The following is a 22,319-nucleotide window of genomic DNA, read 5'->3' as shown; positions in this document are numbered from 1 at the left end:
TATTTATGGTTTTGTAACAAAAATCTAAAATAATGATAAACTATACGCATAGTCACCTAATTCTCTTTATTTGTTTTCGAACTCGATTAGGTTCCAAGTACAGCAAACACCATCCTGCGCCATGCTGTAGAGGTTCAATGAAAGAGAAACGGCAATGTCGTCTTCATCACGTTGTTCAGCAGAGCGATAATCTACAAAATTCCACGAAATTGTTAGAAAATTACAGGAATAAAAAATGCCAAATTCATTAAAAATTGTTTACTAACTTACATTTTAACAGGATGTGCTCATTTAGAAGATTCTCCCAGTTACTCAACAGTTGGCAATTAATAAATTAAATTACAAATGTATAATTTATAAAGTATTATCATCATCCGAAACGTGTCTATTCAAAATAGTTTGCCTGTATTTGTGTTAACACATGTAAAATCGTTATAAGAGTATTCTGGCAGAAAATGCCCTAATTCTAAAGCATATTCAAACACCTTTCTAGAATTTCAACATTGTTCGAATTATTTCACAACATGCCATTTCAATGGAATTGACTCGATAATTGTGCATTAGTCACAGAAGTAATATCTTGCTTCAATTCACAACATTTGCCATCAATAGAAATTTATTTGTTCAGCAGACGGGTTGAAGGTAATCATGTTAATGAGGGAAGCTATCAGTTTGAACAGAATGGCTTGTTTTGTTATAAACAGTGTCATTCATTATAGTCGAAACCGAAATAGAAGGCACAGGAAACTCTAACAATTATCCAAATAACTTCAGGAAGTGGGAGAGCGGTGGCCCCTTCTGTTTGCAAAATAATTATGTTACCAAAGTATAAAAATAAAAGTTGAGGGATGGTCAGTGAAAAACTGTTATCTAGTTCATCCTGTAAGAAAATGACATTCAAAATTGTTTGGTTCGCCGTTTTGATGATAATTTGTATTGAAAAGTTATCAGGTAAAACTGTTATTTGTACTTTTTTCCCCCACATATTTTGAATTTTAAAATTCTAATCTTGTTTTGTGTTAAACTAAATTATTATTTTTATTTTATAGTATATATATTAAAGCATTTCATAGTTTTAAATAGTAGATGTGAGAGTCTTTTCTGTATAAAGAATTTACAATTTTCTTACTGTGAAATATTTTTCTTAAATACACTATTGTGATGTATTAAATTTCAAACAGAAGAAAGTTAACAATTTTTTCCATTTATATCCATGAAAATCCACATAAATTTTCATGTTTTGTTTCTTAAAAATGTATATATTTTAAAATATTCATTAACATGTATGCAATTAATATATTCATGTTTAAACATGGGTCTTTATGTAATTGTTTATTCGAACATATAAATTTACTGTGTTAAATTCGAAGTTAACATTTGTAAGTTTATATGATGGTTAAGTTATAATACTTTTCATTATATTACAGTAAAACCTGTGTAAATCGGAATCGCACGGTTTTGGTAGGTTTCCGTTTTGAACAGGTTTTTTTAACATATAAAATCGCTCCGTTCCGAAGAATATTGTCTGTTTAGGCAGGTTTTACTGTATGTGTTATTAATGCGATCTGTTTGTCTTTTTACGTAACAAATAAATCATGACAACATTACAATTCGTGATCTGTTTATCTACAGAATGCCAAAGACGAAATCCTGGAGCGAATTGTTTGAAAACGAAACTTTCATCTAATGTAAGCGTATAAATTTATATTTTAAAAATATAAATAACAGATTTTAAATAATTTATTTAGATTAAAAATTGTTTTATTATAAAATTACCTTTAGAATAAAACTTTTATTACAGTTAAGCTAGGAGGGGAGGGAGCGAAGAATTTTTACACGCTGTATTTAAAGTATAAAAACAGAAAAGACGATGTTTATTTATAAAAATTACGTGTGTATATATATATGTAAAAATGTATATAAATACGAACATATTTAAGTTATATACGGGTAAATAAGGCACACAAACACGTGCTATACGGTACATACATAATGTATACGGGTATGTAAAGCAAACATTAATAAATGGTAAAATTTAGAAATATTTACTTACAAATAAATGTTTATATGTTTAATTAGATTTATATTTATATTTTGAATTTATATATAATCTGGTTAATACAATTTTAGGTTGTTAAAATGTTCGATGTTTGCGTTCTCAAGGCCAAAAATGAATGTACTGGAAGTTCAAACCAATCAAAAGGAGTAAGTCATAAAAGTTTTTTACCTTTTAACATGTTATAAAACTAAAATAAAGCAAACTGTTAAACAAAATTAATAGATTTAATACAAGAAAAGTTACAATATATTCAAATTTTATGAGCAATTTAAGAAAATGAGTGTTTCTTGTAAGGCTCACAGCCTTACAAGGAACACCCATAGTGACGTAAATAAAACAAATACATCTTAGCCTATCTTATTATTAAAATGAAACTAATTAGCAGGTAGAATATTCTATAGAGTGGCCCAAAAGCCAATTAGCCGTGTCATCGGTTAAATTTACAAACTATCGAAAGATTTTTAATGTGCCAAAGCGTTATATCCCACTTTGAATGAATACAGTATTTAAAATAACCATTCTAATTATAAATTGTTGCCTTAACTGACTTTTAGGCAATTCTTTATATCGAAACTATTTTAATTTAAAAAAAATAATTTGCTTTATTATTAAAATAAACTAATTTTTTTTTTTTTATAAATGTGAAATAGGCCCATATTTTATAGCAAAATATTGTATATTTATACATGCAGATATTGTTAAATATCGTGATAAAATTCTAATCATTTATGCATATTTTTTAAAATGAATTTACACAATACAATATCACCTCTATAAGTAGGTTAAATCGTTAAATATTATCGATTTTTGTATTTTTTTAAGTATTGATGAATAAATATATGATAAAATATAAATGAAGAATTTTTTTAAAAAATTAGAGATTTTCTAAATATCAATAAATTAACCATCTTTAATCTTTCACAATATCAGTTTAAAGAAGAACAAACTTAAAAAATATGCTCACAGTTAAAGAATAGGTGCTCAGAGCTGTCAGTAGAAAGAACTATCGTGTATTCGTACTTTCCTGAGTATGCAGTTTCGACTTTCGGAATAAAATTTACTTGAATATTCAGCTGCTAGGGGGAAGTTGGCGCTGCATAGCGTGTTCATTATGTACTGTACAATACATTTTGTAATAAGTTTACATTACAGATAGGTGCTCTTTGTATTCTGAAGAAAATGAGCACCATGACTCGTCGGAGAATAGTGAACAATATTTTATACCCAAAATTGTACAAATTAAGGGAGCAGCAACGCCAAATTTTGCCCTTGCGGTTTAATTTTGAAGTAAAACGAATACCCATCACAGGACAATTTTTTTGACATTTGCCCAATAGTTCTTTATGCAGAGAGTCCTGAACACCTACTCTTTAATGAGATAACTTTTGTTATAATGGATGATAGCAAAATCTAAAAGATTTTTATTTATATCTTAAATTCTTTATAATCAATAACATTAAAAAATTTTTAATTTAATTATTATTTGTAGGAAGAATCATGTTCAATTCCTAAATCATGGGTAAAATTTTAAAATATTTTTAAAAAATTAACTATTTGAATCTAATTATGTATTTTATAAATCAAAATCATTTTTTTAGAAAAAATTATGCCCTTGTATGATTGAAGAAATTCAGAAGGTAAAAAATTAATATAATTTATTATTTATATTATTTATAATGGTAAATATCTTTAATTTTTTGAATTATTTGTTTTAGATATTTGGTTCTTGTTGCAAAACAAATAAAAGCTGTGACTATACCATTGAAGGAGTAGGTAGATATTTATACAGGGTGGTTCAAAACTATGGGGATAAACTTCAGGAATGGATTCCTGACAGGACAAAGAACAAAAGTGGTTCTATTAACATGTCTGGAAATGCACTGGCGCTCAGATAAATGACATCACTAGCTTCATGAATTGCACATACAGGATATAACGTTTCATAACAATATGGCACACTTGTCTCAAGTACAATCATAGCAGATGCTCAAAATAACCTCCATGGGTCTCAATACAAGTGATCACACATTACCTCATGGTATAACATGGTGTACAAGTGTGTGGCCTCCAGACCATTTTCATTCATTTTTCTGAATGTGAATAACATATTGACCTGTTCCTGATAGGAATAATTGGTCATTCTCACAGCAAACACCTCCCACTTACAAAATGGATCTGTTCAGCAGACGGATAGCATGCTACATACTTCCACTTTCATCATTATGATTGCTGATAAGGGTATCTGAGGTCATGATGTCCAGTGGTGTCATCTATTTCTGGTGATTTCTTGACATATTTTTGTTTTTTGTCCTTCCAGGAATCCACTCCTAAAGTTTGTTTCCATAGTTTGGAACCATTCTGTAGAATTATTATTTTCTTTCTCTTAATTAAATCTTATTAACATCTTTACAGGACTCTATGGCTTGCATTTTCAATATGAGTACTAACGTAAGCAACATAAAATAAAATTAATTATTAATAAAAATATCTTATTTATAAATTGTTTTAATAAACATTTACAGTTGTTTTCATCCTTTCATGATTGCTGTGATCAATTAAATTCTTTTTGGTATAGAAGACTTAATAAGGTATTTAAGTAATAAAGTTTTATATTTTAAATAAAATTATATATTTTTATGGTTTAATTTAATAATAATTAATAAAAACTTCAATTTAGGTTCTTTATTTGGCCTTAAAAGATTTTCTGGTAAGTAATAACATTTCCATTTAACTTATCTACATCCAACAAAAATATTCAAATTTTAATATTATTTCAATATTATTTTATAAAATAAATTTAATCAGATAAATAACCATGTAATTTTTAATCATTTTTAAATAAAAGCAAAGAAAATATGGAGAAAATAGTGGAATACAATCATCATCCTCATCATCATCTAAGACTATTCAATCAGAAGCCGCACAGGAGATCTGTACTGACTTAAATGATTCTGTAAATATATTTTCTCAGTAAATTTTATAATACAAGTATTATATATTCAATTTTGAAATATGAATTGATTTCTTAGGAATATACAGATGCAAATATTCAAACAACCAACTGCACTATCTCTGAGAATATATTACAGGTAAACCATGTTCTACTCCTAATATATGTGACAAATAAATAAATAAATAATTAATTAATTAAATTAATTCCAGGCTTCACAATGCACTTTCCATGATTTAATTGTAAGTAAAATATTACATATATATAATAATTTATTACATTTAAAATAAATTACAAATAAATGAAATTTAAATTCAGGACCATCTTGAAGACAACTGTGATAATAAAGATGACAAATCATCTGAAAGTGATAATTCTGATGAAATGTCTGATAAATGTGATTCATTATCTGATATGGTAAATTATTAAACATACATTTACAATCATTAATCTATCATTAATTTTAAATGAAGATTTTTATTAATGTCGATAGGTGTTTACCAGATGGAGCGATAATATTACTGTTACCTGCAAGGTCTTCGAGCAATTTAGAAATGTATTATTCTTTTGATAATATATTTAAAATTGAATTCATTTATATTATAAATTTAAAAGATATATTTGATACATATTTCAGATTGCACATATGTCATTAAAATATTATGACATGGTAAGAATTCTCCATTTTTTAATTGTTTAAAGTCAAATTTTTGAAATATTTTATGTAAAAAGAATATAATTTTTTAGCAAAATAAAGAAAAATCTCAAACAACTACAGTAAGTTTTAATGAAATATTTTATTTAGTAGAGTGTTGTTGTAATATTTAAATAATAGAAGAAATAAATTATATAAATAATTTTAAAATATAAATAGACAACCAGAAGACCTGAAAGAACATTAAAAAATAGAAGAAACAGAATAAGAGAAGGTTAAAAGTGGTTAATTGATTTAAAGGTAAATTACATTTAAGTAATTAAAAATATTTTATTTATTATATAATTTAATATATTCATATTAATTTATATTTTTAGGACAGTTTTTCATTGTTTTCACTAAGCTATGATACATGTCTTTACATTCAATATATACAAGAAAATTTTAAATGTTATGTTTAAATATATATATATATATATACATGCATCTAATAATTTTATATAATATTTTGAGACAATATTTATAAATATATGCCAATTAAATAAAATGTATATTTAATTTTATGCATACCAGAATACTATTCTTTGTTAAGTGTTGTAGTTAATCGATAATATTAACCATGGTACATGAGAATTCTTTTATCTTTTGTGCGTTAATGATTGCTCCTCTAACCGAAAATAATTATAGTGAGAGTAATGGGCGTTGCAGAAAAACTAAATTTTCTCTCGAGTGTTATTAGGAGCCAACAAATGGAGAAATTCCATCGCTGATTACAAGAATAAGTATCAATAAAATTTGATAAATTACTTTTACGTGTATTCTTTTCTTACTGATTAAACTCGATTTAAAAAAGAACACATCGATATTTTTTAAACAGAATTTTACTTAAAAAATTTTATTTAAAGTCAATTTTTAAGTTGAAAAAATCAGATTCTGACAGTGGAGTGTTATCCTATGGATAAAAAGGGAAATTGCCTGGGACCCCACCAGCAGCGAATCCTGAAACAATCTTTCATAAGAAAATATTTCTCTAAAAAATTCCCTGAAGACTGTACACTGTACATATATGGGGTCTCCCTAATTCAAATCTGCCTGGGCCCGAATCCGGGCAGTCAAAAATTCCAGGAAGTTTTTGGGGAGAGTGATCTGTCCGGGATATTTAGAGCCTTTTTCCTCACCACTCGGCTGCCCATTGTGGGTCTGGTAGAACCCACGATGAGTATGGAGAAAATCCCTTTTAGTATCCACAGGGGGGAAAAACACCAAAATAAAATAGAAAGAGAATTAATATGCCTAAACTTAGGTTCGATATATGAATAAGATTATATCTAATACACAATGCATGTACTGTACGTAAAGAACAATATACAGTAAAACCTGTATAAAGCGAAATCGCACCGTACTAATTTTTTCTTTTTCTTTTTTTTTTTTTTTTTTTTTTGGCCGATTTCCATTTCATTCAGACCGTTTTAGACAGTTTTACTGTATAAGTATAATGTATATAATTAATAATATACATGTATAATGTATCTTATTGGCAATGATATTCATATAAAAACATGTTTACGCAAAGTATACATTATTTTCCGTATAATTGAGAAAAGTATAACAAGGAAAGATATTCAAAAGGAAAATTATTCACAAATAATGAGTGAAGAATAGTTTATGTACGAGTTAGGTATGAAAAATTCAAATAAATCAAATATATTCATACTATTGTTTCCTAATATTTAGTTGCTTTTAAGCACGAAAAAAATGTTTTAAAGTAAGGAACGTTTAAACTGCTTTTATTTTAGGATCCTGTAATTTATTTTTATTTAATTTAAAATAATAATAATAATAATAAATGGATTTCGTGCATAAAAATAATACTTTAGGGATGGGAACAGGTTTAATTACGGGTTAAAAAAAGTACCGAACAAAACGATTTTAAAAATGAAAATAAGTAAAGCATTTCCCAGAAGAAGCTTTTAAAATGATATAAACTATAATAAAAATCATATTAGGAAATGTGTTAAGTTATTTTTTCCTCGGTAAAATTGTTTCATCGATAGAAAATTTGTATTTCGTGACAGAAAAACAGTCATCGTAATTTAGTCATTTGTTAGGAGGTGTGGTTGAAAGCGAAGTGGGTGTAGTCGTTTATACTATGTTATATGGAACTGACAGATGCAAAGAACATCCTAAAATAGTTGTTTTTCTAAGAATAATGTTTTCTCAGATGAATTGAAAATATAAATTTTTAAATATCAAATTATAATTCGAAAATCCATAATAAAAAAATAATAATAATAATCACATAGCAGCAAAATAAATCAGGTCGAAGCTATAAATACTACTTGAATGCAAGTTCTCTCGCTAAGATTAAATTTATCACTTAAATTATTAAATAAGAGTATTTTCGCGTAGTGATAGCTTTAAAATCTGAGCTGATCGCATGTCAAATAACAAACTTTATTTCATTTTATTCGTGATATAAAATGTTTACATGAAACACATTTTACGACATGTAATATGTACAATGTATATAATGTAACTAACGCGATATTCACAGTCGAACAGTAAAAATTTTTTGTATATAAGTAGACATCAATCGAACATCTAAAATAGAAAATATGCAGAAGTTCTAAGCTTAAATAAAATTATAGGAATTTTTTCTTTTCTTTTTTTTTAAGAATCCAAAATTCGTTACGGGTTAACAAACATCTGAACTAATCGTTCAGATTTTTCTTTTTATATTCGTTTATTTCGTCATTAATTATGAAAGTCACTTATTAAAAACGAATATATAAATAGTTGTGCCGAATAAATCGCATCTACAATGAGTCTTTGCTGTAAAATAGGTTAATTTCTCCCCGCAGAGACAGTAAATCCGCACGTAAATTTCTTTCGAGTCTCGTTATCTTATCGAAAGAAAAATCACATTAAATCTATACAAGCTGTCTTGTCGAAGATTTTGTTGCTTGAAAGATCGCTATTCGGCTGAAAAGTAATCCCATAACGCCGCAGCAGGGTGCAATACAGGCTTCCAAACAGGCAACAACGTATTGCCGAACTACGTGGCATGCGATTCTAAAATGCTTAACAGCTGGTCCAAGGCACCAAACATGTTGAAAAGTGACGCAAGCGAAACTGATAGCTACAAAGAATGATATGGGCAATGCGCAACAAACACTGAGGCAAGAATAACAGCTGTTCTTTGTCCCCGAATATACTTTTTGTGCATTTTTCCAAACGCATTCTGGAGAATGTGTTCCTTCTGGCTCGGCAATTATATCTTCGAATTCTACCTGCAAGAGAAATTGACTGTGTTTAAATCAATAATTCTTTATAAAGTTAATATGTATAATTACCACAATAATATATAAAAAAGATCACCTGTAAATACGTTGCTTCCCATTTCTCTGCTTCCTTTTTAAGTGGGATTGTATCCAGTTGAAGATCATCACGAAGTTGCTAAATTTGGAATGAGAATGTCGATTAAACGCAGATAATCAATGAATTATGGAATAAATTATGAAACTTTTTAAGTTTTAATATAAATATTTACGTTATTTTAATAGTATTTTCTTTATTGAACAGACAGGAAAGATATCACCTTCATTTTATTTAAATATAATGTACAGGACTATGAATATTAATGTGTTAGTCCAGCGAATTTACTACGTAGGGGATAATAAGTTAAAAGTAGTATGAACTTATCATGTTAATGGATCAAACGGTACACCGTTCCTGCATGATTTTCCAATCTAGACTTAGAAATGTAATTCTAGGTTATCGAATTTGATAATGAAACTTTAGTGAAATTCCTCGCGAATTGACATTTTATACGTAAAAATTCTCAAATTAATTTTAATTATTATTAAAAATCTATTAATAGAAGTAAAAGTTACATAAATAAATTTTTTATTGCAGACTCTTATACTATTGACTAAGTTATATATAACTTACATAGAACGTTACAGTATAGGTTTATAATAGTAATAAACAGTCTTTTAACTCATGACAAGGTCATACAATAAATAATCAGTAAAGGTAAAAGGATTAAGATCATTCAATGAGCATAAGTATAATGTCACTGACTTCATATATCTACAAATTTCGCCCACTTGCTGATTTCATTGTTGTTAATTTCGAGATATTCAGTAGTCTGTACGTCGATCGATCAGAATTTGAATTTTAGAATAGCTTAATTTTCTCTTTAAAATAATACTAAATTTAAAAAAAATAAAAGTAAAATGGTTATAAAATGTTCAATTTACTATCAGTTATTTCACTCGACGTCGGTTTAAATGTGTAAAATAACATTAAACTAAAAAATATATTGATTTAATGTCCAACTAGACTTTGGTGTTAATATTAAGTTAGCTTAAGTAATTATGTATAATTTTTAATACAAATCGAAGGTTAAATTGCGAGAGATTAAGCTATGTTCTTCATTATATAGCACTTTAAGAGAAATAATCTTCGCTCAATACGAAGAAGCAATAAATTTAAGGACAGAACACTTCAATGTATGAAAATTTAATTTTAAAAAAAAAAAACTTACAGATTCTTTTCTCTTATCTAATTCGGGTGATTTTTCTTCAGCCCGATTTTCTTCAGTTATACGATTAACTACATCCTGAACGCGAAGATTTGCTGATTTCCCTTTACCATCCTGTTTCTTAGCTTCATGTTTCCGATTAGCAACTCCACGGCGACCTTGTTGCCACATATTTTCATTTTATTTTATCCATAAGTTTGTAAAGAACGAGACAACATTTATTCTTTATCATTGGTTACCCCTTTAGCCTTGCTCGAATACTACCTTTCTTCACCACTACCTCAGACCGATAGAGCAGAAATTATACGGTGATCTATCAAGATATACATAATTTATAAGAGAATAGGTATTAGACGAGAATTGTTCGTGAATTCTCCTTTTAAAACTCTTCTTAATCTGTATTCCCCATTGACATTCGAAGGGGTTGTATGGCATACAGTCTGCTGGTGTATGGTCCCATATTCGGACCATACAGATGTATCGATATTTATATACAGTAGGGCATAAGGTTTTATTGTGAACTAATAACCTAAAAATCGAAAATTACATTCAAATATCGATTAAGGATATACTCCAGGAATATTCTTTATTTGAATTATAGTGATAATGAACTGTCTCGGTTATATTTTAATGCGTAAGCCTTATAATTATTCTATAATAACCGTTACATAATTTACATTTAAATAAAAGGTTTTTAAAATATATGTCTAAATTACTTTTTGTCAATAAAATAAATTGTATTGTATCGTAAATAATTGCGTAAGAATATAACATAGAGAAAATTATATTGTTTTCTATTGTAGAAAACACTTAACACATTCTTCTATTCTAGAATACGTAGAATAGTATAGAAAACACAGTTTCTATTCTATTAAAAAGTATAACAAAGAAAATTAAGTGCTAATGTTCTGTCCTAGAAAACAAAGTGTTTTTAAATATTGCAAATGAAGTTTCAGATATAATTTTTAAAGAGTTGTTGTAATTAAATTGTTTTTAAAATATTTCATCCACACCCCTATTTTTGTAATCATTATTACTTATTCAAGCATTTTGGATTAATAAAATGAAAATAATAGTCACGTAAAAAAAAAAAAAACAAAAATGGAGCATAAACGTCTTTGACGATATTTTACGAGCATCTACTATGAAGATATGGAAAAATTCATTAATAAGGTTCATTATTACGTTGATATTGATCTAAAAATCGACGAAACAAGATGATTAATACGTTTAAACTTTTTAAAGTTTCGACATCTGCAAACAAGACAGAACGTTGGACAGAAATATCGCAAGCAGACAAATTCTAAAGTGATCTCAATGAGTCATGTGCGTGTCAATTGATCAACTTGGGAAAGGAACTGTTCCCTTTCTTGGAAAGGAGACAACTTACTAATCCGTCCAACTATATAACAGAATGTCATGAAAATAGTTTTATCACCACAAATAATCACTTTAACCACAGAATGGAAGTTTCGAAAACTTTTTCAATTATCAATGATCTGTTTTCTACTAGCGTGACAACGCATTCATCATTAGGACGATTGGTTTGTGTCATTAATCAAATTATACTTGAAATACTTAACATACGTCAGTACATTTTTTTGTTTCTAATTTTTTCGTGAGAATAATTTCGGCTTGGTCTAATGATGCATTTGAATGTAACTGACAGGTTAATGGAGTTGTTGGTTAACGTAAAGTGCAATTGAAATCGTCTCATGGCAAAAAAAGAAAGAAATATAAGCCTGTAGTTTTTGCAAATCGTACACACTGCCATGTCAGAAATGCCACTTATTCATTATTATATTATGCAATTGTTTAACAATCTATCGTCTGTGTTTATATAGTAGCTGACCTAATGGATAACACACCACGAAACATTGTAGGTTCGGTCCTGACCAATGGGGTGGCCCATGGCGTTTTCCGGGTTTTCTTCGCGTCTGTCTAATACCTAAATAGAAGCCACTTTCTCATAGATTACGGGTTTAACACTTAAATAGGGACCGGTTCCTCATAGATCCAGTGTTTAACATATAAATAGGAGCATGTTTATATCATAGAAAGTTGTCCCTTCCTCTCGGCGGATCGCTGTGTTGCGTTGTCTTACCCCATCAATCCCATCTATTTATACAGTAGCTTAATGAATACTTCTGTATGCAAAGTAGGCCTACACCAAATACTTACTTTTAAATGTAATTAATTGCTATAGTAATTCGTGAAAAACCCCATTAATTCGCCTAACAATAGTCGTAGATTATGCTGTATAAGTAAAGAGATCTCTTATACAGTAAATCATATAGGAAATCATGTCTTGCATTATTTATTATTATTTTATTTAATTAAAGCATATTTAGGCCTATATTAATACCGTTTATCCTATACAAATGTTATAATATAAAAAATCCATACTTTGAATGTATGGTAGCTAAGTGATCAAGTTAAATGCTGTAAAATCGATATCTATATAAAGTATCAAAACTCAATAATTATTTAAAAAATAAACAAATGTAAAAAGACAAAGTGTAACACGTGACTACATCTCGTGTTGTTAAGTGCACAGACGTTAAAACATTAGTCTGATTTGTTGTTATTTTGATTGTGAGTGATGTCAATAACCCTTGACTAATCGATAGTATAAAGTATGCTTAAATATTTATGAGATAAAAGGTATTAATGAAAGTGGTACAACTATATAAAAATAATCAATAGATATACGAATTTCTTGTTTAAAAATTCATATATATACTGTATATTGTTTGTTGACCATATCTTTGCTTTACATAGCGTGTTGCTTAGGAAAAATGCCTTTGTGTCTCATTGTTTACTACACATGTATATGATTAATAGGTTTATTTTGATGGAAATCTACATCATTTTTCTTTACTTCTTTTTATAGATTTGTATTAAGTCTCGCTCGATTCAACAAAAACAAATCAATATATTCATTAAAAATCCCCAACACAATGTTTCTGTAATAGTTTAAACATGTATAAACTTTACACGTACCAGTATTTACATAAAAGTTTAAGTACACATGTGTAAATACCTGATACAGCTTTATAGTATACTTCTTATCTTATTTAGCGAAAAATCACATTAAATCTCATCTACAAGTCAATAAATTACTTAAGAAATTAAATTAAAATTAACTCAGGCAGCGTATATCATCATATCTTTTACTTCAATACATGTTTAATAATAGTCGAATCGTTTAAAATTAATATAAAAATTAAACAAAAAATTTATTTTTAAGCTAAATTACTGCTTTTAAAGCTGAATTTAGTTCATCCTTCTTCGTAAAATACGCAATTGCCACTGTATAATTGATAATTAATCGATTAAAATTCGTTAAATTTACTAAACACATCATTTTTTATATATTAATATTTTAAGTAAGTAAAGAATTAACCGCAAAATTAAAAAAAAGCCTATTCACAAGGGGGAAAAAATTATTATTTCACTTCAAAAAAAATCATTTTCCATCTTATTTGATGCATTATCTATATCTATAGGAAACTATCCAATTTTATTATATTTTCCAGATCATTTATAATTCAAAACGAGAGTAAACTGAATCTCTTAGACTGATCGATAATTGATTATACGATCGATTTTCTTAAAAAATTTTCCATTATTTTCTCACTAGATGGAGCTATATATGTGAATTTTGTAATTTAAAAAAAAAAAAAAGTGTTATTGCTTTATTCAAGTGGAACGAGTAAATTCCGCATTGAAACATTTCCGCAATTATCCAAATGAAGTAGAAAAAACATGTCCATTTTAGAAATTCAAATCTTATTTTTTTTCCTGGTTAAATATTCTAATGCATATTTATATTATAATCAATAACATTATCTAATTATCTATTCTAACAACAAATTTTTATTTGATTTTCGTGCAAATGTTATATGTAAAGCACTACGTAGAGATAAACTTTGTGTTGATCTGTACTGAAACTATCTGTTTGTAAAATTTCGTACGAATACTGAGAAATCATTTGTAATTAAAGCTACAAATAGTTTTAATTTGCATAACAACAATAACCTTTACGTTTTGCTAGAATTTCTATAATTATAGAGTAAGGTGTATGCTGATTGAGCTACTTTTTTAACACCGATGACGTACCTTTGGCAAACCCCCTCCCCTTTAATTACGTGTACAGAAGTTCTGGACCCACCAAACGTTAAAGTGATGGTTTTGGAAAGTTCTGTATATATTTTCTACCTCATAGTTCTAAGTAGTATGCCACCAATACCACTAAAATATTCCACGTAGAGTATGCCTCGCACCCTCCCTTCGTGTACAATGAAGGGAGGGTATCGAGTTTAAGGGAAAGGTGGTACTTTTCGCTATCCCCGTCCCCTTAACTGTACAAGTATCGTAATATAATGAGTACAAATGATAAAAGGAAATATAAATTTATATATTTGTTATTACTTTTGTTGTCTTCAATATAATAAAAATGATTGTTATGTTTATAATGAAGTTGATATATTGTTGCAATAGTTTCTATTGATTTTCTCTTGAAAAATAATAGAATTTTTTTGATAATTTCTGTCGTTTCGAAATCGATATTTTAATTTTGACTATAAAAAATATATTTACTATTAATACTATTACTATTTTAATATAAAAATTGTAAGAAAGTAATTTTTTTTTTTTTTTGAGTTTTAAATAATTTTATTTCTTTAAAATTTTTTTCATCATTTTATATTATGTTTAGTGAAGGAACATCGTTATAAATCATATATGTCCATAAATAAATAAAAATCCAGCAACGAGTTGCTTAAATTTCCCTATAACATTTGGTTGCGCCATCTCTTATCATATTTTATAATTAAAAATTTTTATATTTTTTAACTATTATAAAATGGCAAAAAGCTTAATTTTGAGGATAGTCCCTATCCTTAAAAGGGTTTTATAAAATGCTTTTACTCGTTATCAGCATTTAAAATGTCATTAAGTCTGATCCTACTGGAGATACACACGACCCTTTTTATCTCTCCACCCCTCGATCTGATCAGCAACATTTAACAGCATCTTAAATTTTGATGCTGTTATTCTAAAGATAAATTCTGTTTAGATAATTACATTTTAATCAAACTTTTATACATTGTATTTTCCATAATATAATTTATATTTAGTTCAGTCACGTCACGAATTAAATTACAATTATTTAAATGAATAATAAACAGAAAAGAAATTCTCTCGTTATTAATTAGTTTATTTGATTTTAAAAGAATTCAACAAATTGAATAATTTCTCTAATTTTATTCATTTCATCACTCATACATGTCAATGTTAATTATATAATAATATTTTTAAAATTATTCTACAATAAATGCAATTTGATGATAAAGTATTGTTTATTACTTAATATATTTTTTAATTATTTTTATCATTAAAAATATACTTGGAATTTAAAAGGGATTTATACTAATGAACAAACCTCCACCTCCTTGCAAAATTTTAGAAATTTTCGACAAAAAGTACAGGAGTTTTCAAGCTTCAATTTATTTGAAGCTCAATAACGCCTGTCAAAAAAGGTAAAAATCTTGGGGGGGCGGCCATTTTTTGACCGATCGCCACACTTTCTCTCTGTTACATATAACAGCCGGAAAAGTAAAAATCAAATTTTAATTGTGGATTTTTTCTCTTATTTCGTAGCTTCAAATCAAATTTCGTTTTTAAAATTCTATTCGCTTTTATGTTATGCAAGTTTTTATGCTCTATCTTCCCAATTAGGCTAGTTCTAGTCCCTAGACACATAAGCTACTATAGACTCTGGCTGTAAACAGTCCTGTAGCCAGGAATAAATCATTGGGGCATAAGGAGCAAGCTGAAAAAATTGTATTTTTCTCTTTTCTAGCTAGTATCAGACCTGTTAGCTACAATCCAAATGTAAAAAGAATTAATAGTAGCTTAAGTTTACGTGATGAAAGTGAAAATATATATTAGAAGTATCCATAAGTAGTAAACTATATATAAGCTGAGAAGTTTTAACCACCTGATAGCACCCCATAGCTATGGCTCCGACAGATATTTGTCTCGTCTAAGGCATCAGATATAGGTGATATCTAGACCACAGGCACTGCCTAAATTGACGTTCTCAACTTAGCCTAATGTAACAACATAAAACCAATTTGACTTTTAAGGGAAAAGGTGGACAACATTATTTTCTTATTATTAAAGGCAGAAAGTAATATTTTATAAGCATTTTCACATTTGCTGCCTTGAAAATGTGGCCTCCTTGAGCAGGTGCTTAAACTTCCTAGTGGACCGTGTTTACAGCTTATTAGTGAATAATACTTCTGTATAATTTATCAAATTCTCAGTTTTAAGTATATATAATTTCTAAGTATGCTCATCTATTATTTTTCAGTTTTTCTAACCAAAAAAGAAAAAAAAGTCTAGTACAACTTGCTGGAAGTGAATAGCAATTAAAAATGTATAAATATATGTATAGGCCTATATATTTATACATTTTAATATATATATATAGTTTTGTGTAGAATAATTCATGTTTTATTCTAAAAATGTGATATATCTTATTTTAGAAATAATATATTAATATAAATGGATTCACATTATACCTATTGTGCATTGTTTTAGCGATGACGCCCAAATTTCTATACAGGCCTACAGAGTGATTCAAGTCTCCATACAAAGCAGGCACGTACATAACATGAGTCGTGTTAACATGCATTTGCCATGTGATGAATGTGCATTCAATTAAATGGCACCCGTATCGGTGACTTTTAAGTGATTGTGTAATAAAAGTGAACTCTTTGACAATGTGCGGAGACTCGAGTCACCATGTAGAATAATTTATACTTATCTTATCTTAGTTTATTAATTTATTTACGTTTGATGAACTTTATATAATAAATAATTGTTTACATTCAATTTCCTTACTGTATGACCTTTACGTATAAACGTGATTAAATATATTGAAGTTCAACCCTTATAGAATAAATTATGCATAAACTTATGTAACAAAGTATGGGCTATAATTGCAGAAGGATTCTATAAATTCAAATGAATTAATAGTTAAATTAATTAACATAATATAATTTTAGTGATGGTGCTTAGTATTTTAGTAGAGATCAATATGTTGTTTAGTGTGAATTAATTGAATTTGGATCAATATTATATTACAGAGACATACGGATTTTTTATGTAGAACTGATAATATAAGGTAAATAAATTAAGTATTATCATATATAATTGTATACAATTTAAATGTTGCTGTATATCTCTTGATAAGTTGACTTATTATTCAGGTATTATTTATGAATAACATCACACGTGGGACATTAAAATTTGATCGATGATACCGAATCTTTGCTGTAAACTTGATATCCCAACATGTAAATTGTATACAACAGTTTATTTTATTTACAAATAAATAAATTCTTAATTAAAGCTTTCTATATCAAAATTTTAAGGATTTTTAGGTCCTATAGAACTGTTTTATTATTTATTCAGTTATTTAATTAGGAATATATTATGTGTATGTGTAATATTAATTAAAAGAAGTTTCGTATAAACTATATAAAATATGCATATACATTCATAAAAAGAATTAGTATCTGTGCATTCGTGCTTTATTGATCTAAACTTTAATTAGAATTAATGGGGAAATAAGCAAAATTTTTTTTATACGTTTTAAATTTACAATAGCTGTAATGGAAAATTGTAATTTGCATACTTTCATAATTAATTCATATCTTAAATATGTTTGTTAAAAATTTAAATACTACTAAAGTAAATAGTGACTTTTAAACATGTATTTTTAAATAAATAAATCTTTAAATTTAAATCTAAATAATATAATGATCGATGTATTGAGCGTACAAAGAAGCTATAGAGTAATAATTATGAAAACATAAAGTATAAATGATATAAGCTTAGAAGACTCCTGAATGTAGGAACAAGACTAGCAGACTTCATGCACGTGAGGCATACCAGGGGCCCCTGGTATGCCTCTTTTACCGTTGCAGTTCATAAATAACTCTATAGCTACAATTATACGTTATTATTTTATGTAAAATTATATAGAGGGGACAATCTTATACCGAGGAGCATGGAAAGGTCTTAATCTATTCGCTAACTTCTTTATTATTTTTCCTCCCTTTTAACATATTATGCAGGAATATCACTTATTATTAAATTTCACTTTCTCATTTTGGAATTACTATTACTACTTGACAGATATCGATTACTCATCATCCGATGATCGATTAATAATATTCACTTTTACTTTTCTATAAATTCTTGTCGAGTATTCGTTTAAAAAATATGTCTCTAAGCTTGATAAAGAGAATTATTAATTCAACCATAACTGTATTTTCTTGTAATTATCATTTACACAACAAAGCATTTATTTTCTGATAAATGCCTAAATTCTTCCACGCTTAAACACGTGCCATTATATTAATTTTAGTGTAAAATTTAGGAAGAAAATGATAATATTTGTTAATAAGATGCATTGTAGACGTCAATTTGACGTCATTTTTACAGTTTTCTTATTGTGAAGTGTGATAATGACGTCAAATTGACGTAAGTGTACACTTACGTACACTATTACAAAACGAACGAATCTAAAATATTTTTAATTTTGATATTATTTTCATAGGCTTGTAATTTGACATTATTACAAAGTTTCTGTAAAAAACTTCTGTTTAGATAATTACATTTTAATCAAACTTTTATACATTGTATTTACCATAATATAATTTATATTTAGTTCAGTCACGTCACGAATTAAATTACAATTATTTAAATGAATAATAAACAGAAAAGAAATTCTCTCGTTATTAATTAGTTTATTTGATTTTAAAAGAATTCAACAAAATGAATAATTTCTCTAATTTTATTCATTTCATCACTCATACATGTCAATGTTAATTATATAATAATATTTTTAAAATTATTCTACAATAAATGCAATTTGATGATAAAGTATTGTTTATTACTTAATATATTTTTTAATTATTTTTATCATTAAAAATATACTTGGAATTTGAAAGGGATTTATACTAATTCAGAAGCTAGGAAAAATACTTTTCTAAATTTTAATAATGTAATTAATTATTCAAGTATCGAATTAGAAATTAATTAGAATTACCTGTAGATATTCACTTAATCTACCCGTATCTTGGATAACAGAATTTTCTGCCTTATTCTTCATTCTTCCTCACGAAATTTATTCATTTCTCTTTACTCATAAAAATTTAAGAGAATTTTTTCCCATATTTTCCCCCCTTCGTTATCTAAAAATATGCAACGAGGCAATCAAAGCAATCACAAGAGGTAACAATCCCGACTCATCAACAAATTCTGTCGACTGAATCACGTGTAATACATACGGAACTACACCATTAGTTACCATGGTGACAGTTATTCATTATTATACTGCCCCTAGCGGGAAACACCTGAGTGCTTCTTCAATATCGATGGCAAATTGATCACGTGGTCGATTTTGAATATTATTATTTTTTCCTCTTAAGTTCAAACGGGATCTTAATGATGCTATCTGAAGTTAGAAATTCTGAAAGATACGAGCCTTGAGTAATTATTACATCCTATATTACAATCTATATATACAGTATATATATCCATCTCTCACCCTGAACTGGTGTTCTTAACCCGCGTAGATCCATCATCGAATAAACGAGAAATTTGTTACGTGTAACCGTAATTACTAAAATGATATTAGGTACATCATTATACTTTCAAATGGCAGTTTTTCATCAAGTAACTGACGATCACTGACCCAAACTGTCAATTCCACTCGCAGAAGACTAGTGACCTTTACTGATAATTCCAATCACGTTCGGTAAACTTTAATTGATCCAATGCGATTAAATCTGATGTGACCTAATATAGAAATGATTATTTTTCTTTCTTAAATATTGCTATGACCAGCGGCTCCCGCAGACTATCGAGAAGAGAGAGAGGGCACAAGCTATAAAATAGGCATTGTACATTATGAAAGGAGCTTCAAACTCTATAATTCAACGTCGGATCAGCGGTGGCTCTGGTAGCACTCCGGAGCTAACTTGGCCTTGAAAACAAGGAATGTAGTTTTGGTCAACACACGAAGTTGCATGGACAATGGACGAATATCGTTCATTAGTTTCTTTTATATTTGCAGAATAGGCTTGCATTTTCTATTATTTGAAGCCCTCATTGGGATTAGGAAAAAGGCAACCCAGATGTAAAGATGGCACGTGCCCCATATGCCTTAATGTACGGGCGCTCCTATCTAAAACCCATCCCACAAATCCATAACATCAGTATCTATAGTCTTTTTTCGTATCCATTCGTCCATTTTACTTTGTTGTTCCTGATTAAAATGATTTTTCCAGTCGCCGATTATGCCCTTGCGAATGAAATTCCAATCTTTAGCTTTCTCGTTTGCTGGATTTTTCGATAATTTAAAGTTTACGACTAATTCTTTAATGCCATTTGGCAAGTCCTCTCCATCATCGTATGCTTTTTCGAATGCTTCGACGAAGTTATCGTAGTAACAACTGCAGTGTTTTTTCATGTATTCGAAGCTGGATCGTTGGAGGATCGTCTGAAAAAGAATTTCATCACTCTTCAAGTTTTTATAATATTCTTCTCCGAGAAATTCAGCGATCTTCATCACTTGATCAGGTAAATTTCTCTTAAGATTTTCGTATGTTAAGAATAAAACATTGTTATCGTTTCTATGAGAATACCAGGAGAGTAAATTATCGAAATAATCACCGAAATTCGTTTGACCATTAATGAATAGTTCTAAGAAATCTTCGAATGTCCCTTCCTGAAATTCATAAATGGGCAATGATTTAACGTGATGATAAAAGGAAACGCAGCAATCTCTCGGATTTCTAGCTACATATATGTACTTGGCTATTGGTGATATTGGTGCTAGATGATAAGGAAGATGAATCTTAATTGCTCCTGATGATCTTTCTGGTGATTCAGCCGCTTCGGAACCGCACATTTCCAGAAAAGGGCTGGAAGTAAAAAAATCGAGTATCCCATTATAGGGCTCCCCTTTACGATATATGAGGGCTACGATGTGTTGGAGCCACGTTGTTCCGCATTTCGGAAATGTGCATACGAATACATCGCTTTCTTTTGGACTATAATGTACAGCGGATCTAAATGCATTAACCGAAAATATAGCTGGAATACGATAGCCATCGACTTCTAAATATTTTGGAATTTTGCGTTCTTCGATTATCTGTAAATTAAATCACTAAATTTTAATCTTAAGAGTAATTTTACGCCATGATAAATTAAAATATTCTATAATTCTCACGTGACAGATGTATCCTTAAGCTAAACTACGAAGTAAAACTGAGTACTTACATGTTTGGAGTGAACCATATTTAATTTTGGAGGATTTGTTATCTAAGTTGTTTACAAGTCAGCTTATATATATATATATAAAGCTCCATATAACCTGGAGCTTGACCTCGATATCTATCACAGCATACTGTCGTTAACCAACGGTTATGACAGTTTGAAGTCCACTTTCCAAAATTTAAACAGGTCAATGAAAGAAACAATAATGATTTTTAAATAATTTTAAAAAAAAATTTCAGGTAATTGCTACGATTCAGTTAAAAAATCACTTTTTATTGGCTCGGACATTATAATTATTTGTGCATTACCAATAAACTGAATCTAATTATTGTTGAATTTGTTCGTATATCAAATGTTTTAGGAGAAATTTTATGGATTTATTTATTTATTTTTATCTTAATTAAACTTTATATTATCGGCCACACAGAAACTATGCGTATAAAGTGTTAGTAAGAATTTACGAACCGTGAATTTCCTCATTAGTAAGTACTCAGCATACATTTAAACAGCACTAATGCTTATATTTAAACAAATAAATGCTGTATAAAAACAGATTTAGATCTAAGAAAAACTAAGAATTTCACTTGATTTTTTTAATAAAAAAAATTGCATCTATCCTAATTTATATTTTCTTATTCACTTTCCCTTAATCCTTATATTTATTTTAATACTTGGTCCTTGATAATTTGAACCAAAACAATTATTTATTTACATAAGATTTAAAAAATAGATACATTATAAATACTAA

General features: G+C 28.1%; 3 protein-coding genes across 3 annotated transcripts; 1 reads left to right on the top strand and 2 right to left on the bottom strand.

Moving 5' to 3' along the window:
* The first annotated feature begins 726 nt into the window (after positions 1-726).
* LOC136983915 (uncharacterized) lies at positions 727-6,096 on the top strand. Its single transcript, XM_067280809.1, has 17 exons — positions 727-951; positions 1,633-1,688; positions 2,131-2,205; positions 3,549-3,578; positions 3,658-3,696; positions 3,775-3,828; positions 4,472-4,507; positions 4,582-4,647; positions 4,737-4,766; positions 4,905-5,012; positions 5,089-5,148; positions 5,222-5,251; positions 5,328-5,426; positions 5,503-5,565; positions 5,647-5,679; positions 5,757-5,786; positions 5,884-6,096. Exons 1-17 carry the CDS (start codon positions 849-851, stop codon positions 5,941-5,943), a joined length of 972 nt encoding a protein of 323 aa, XP_067136910.1. The 5' UTR covers positions 727-848; the 3' UTR covers positions 5,944-6,096.
* A 2,418-nt stretch (positions 6,097-8,514) lies between these two features.
* LOC136983909 (caveolin-3-like) lies at positions 8,515-19,656 on the bottom strand. Its single transcript, XM_067280802.1, has 3 exons — positions 19,338-19,656; positions 9,043-9,120; positions 8,515-8,954 (listed from the first exon to the last, which is right to left on the bottom strand). The coding sequence occupies exons 1-3, from the start codon at positions 19,398-19,400 to the stop codon at positions 8,595-8,597; spliced, it is 501 nt and encodes a 166-aa protein (XP_067136903.1). The 5' UTR covers positions 19,401-19,656; the 3' UTR covers positions 8,515-8,594.
* A 724-nt stretch (positions 19,657-20,380) lies between these two features.
* LOC136983901 (sulfotransferase ssu-1-like) lies at positions 20,381-21,593 on the bottom strand. The gene is made up of 2 exons (XM_067280790.1): positions 21,575-21,593; positions 20,381-21,446 (listed from the first exon to the last, which is right to left on the bottom strand). The coding sequence occupies exons 1-2, from the start codon at positions 21,590-21,592 to the stop codon at positions 20,478-20,480; spliced, it is 987 nt and encodes a 328-aa protein (XP_067136891.1). The 5' UTR covers position 21,593; the 3' UTR covers positions 20,381-20,477.
* Positions 21,594-22,319: the final 726 nt, after the last annotated feature.

The sequence above is a fragment of the Centruroides vittatus genome, unplaced genomic scaffold (genome assembly GCF_030686945.1).
Source record: "Centruroides vittatus isolate TY-2023 unplaced genomic scaffold, ASM3068694v2 contig_120, whole genome shotgun sequence".
NCBI classification, from domain to species: Eukaryota; Metazoa; Arthropoda; class Arachnida; order Scorpiones; family Buthidae; genus Centruroides; species Centruroides vittatus.
The sequence above is the reverse complement of the archived record's forward strand: the minus strand, read 5'-3'. Positions and strand labels throughout refer to the sequence as shown.

Bases quoted from the DNA above. Each gene is read 5' to 3' on its own strand.
- LOC136983915 (XM_067280809.1), top strand. From the start codon at position 849: ATGGTCAGTGAAAAACTGTTATCTAGTTCATCCTGTAAGAAAATGACA. The intron at 3,829-4,471 runs GTAGGTAGATAT...ACATCTTTACAG, and splicing joins GTGACTATACCATTGAAGGA to GACTCTATGGCTTGCATTTT. The intron at 5,680-5,756 runs GTAAGAATTCTC...ATAATTTTTTAG, and splicing joins CATTAAAATATTATGACATG to CAAAATAAAGAAAAATCTCA.
- LOC136983909 (XM_067280802.1), bottom strand. From the start codon at position 19,400: ATGAAGAATAAGGCAGAAAATTCTGTTATCCAAGATACGGGTAGATTA. The intron at 9,121-19,337 runs GTAATTCTAATT...TTCCAAATTTAG, and splicing joins GATTAAGTGAATATCTACAG to CAACTTCGTGATGATCTTCA. The intron at 8,955-9,042 runs GTGATCTTTTTT...TTTCTCTTGCAG, and splicing joins GGGAAGCAACGTATTTACAG to GTAGAATTCGAAGATATAAT.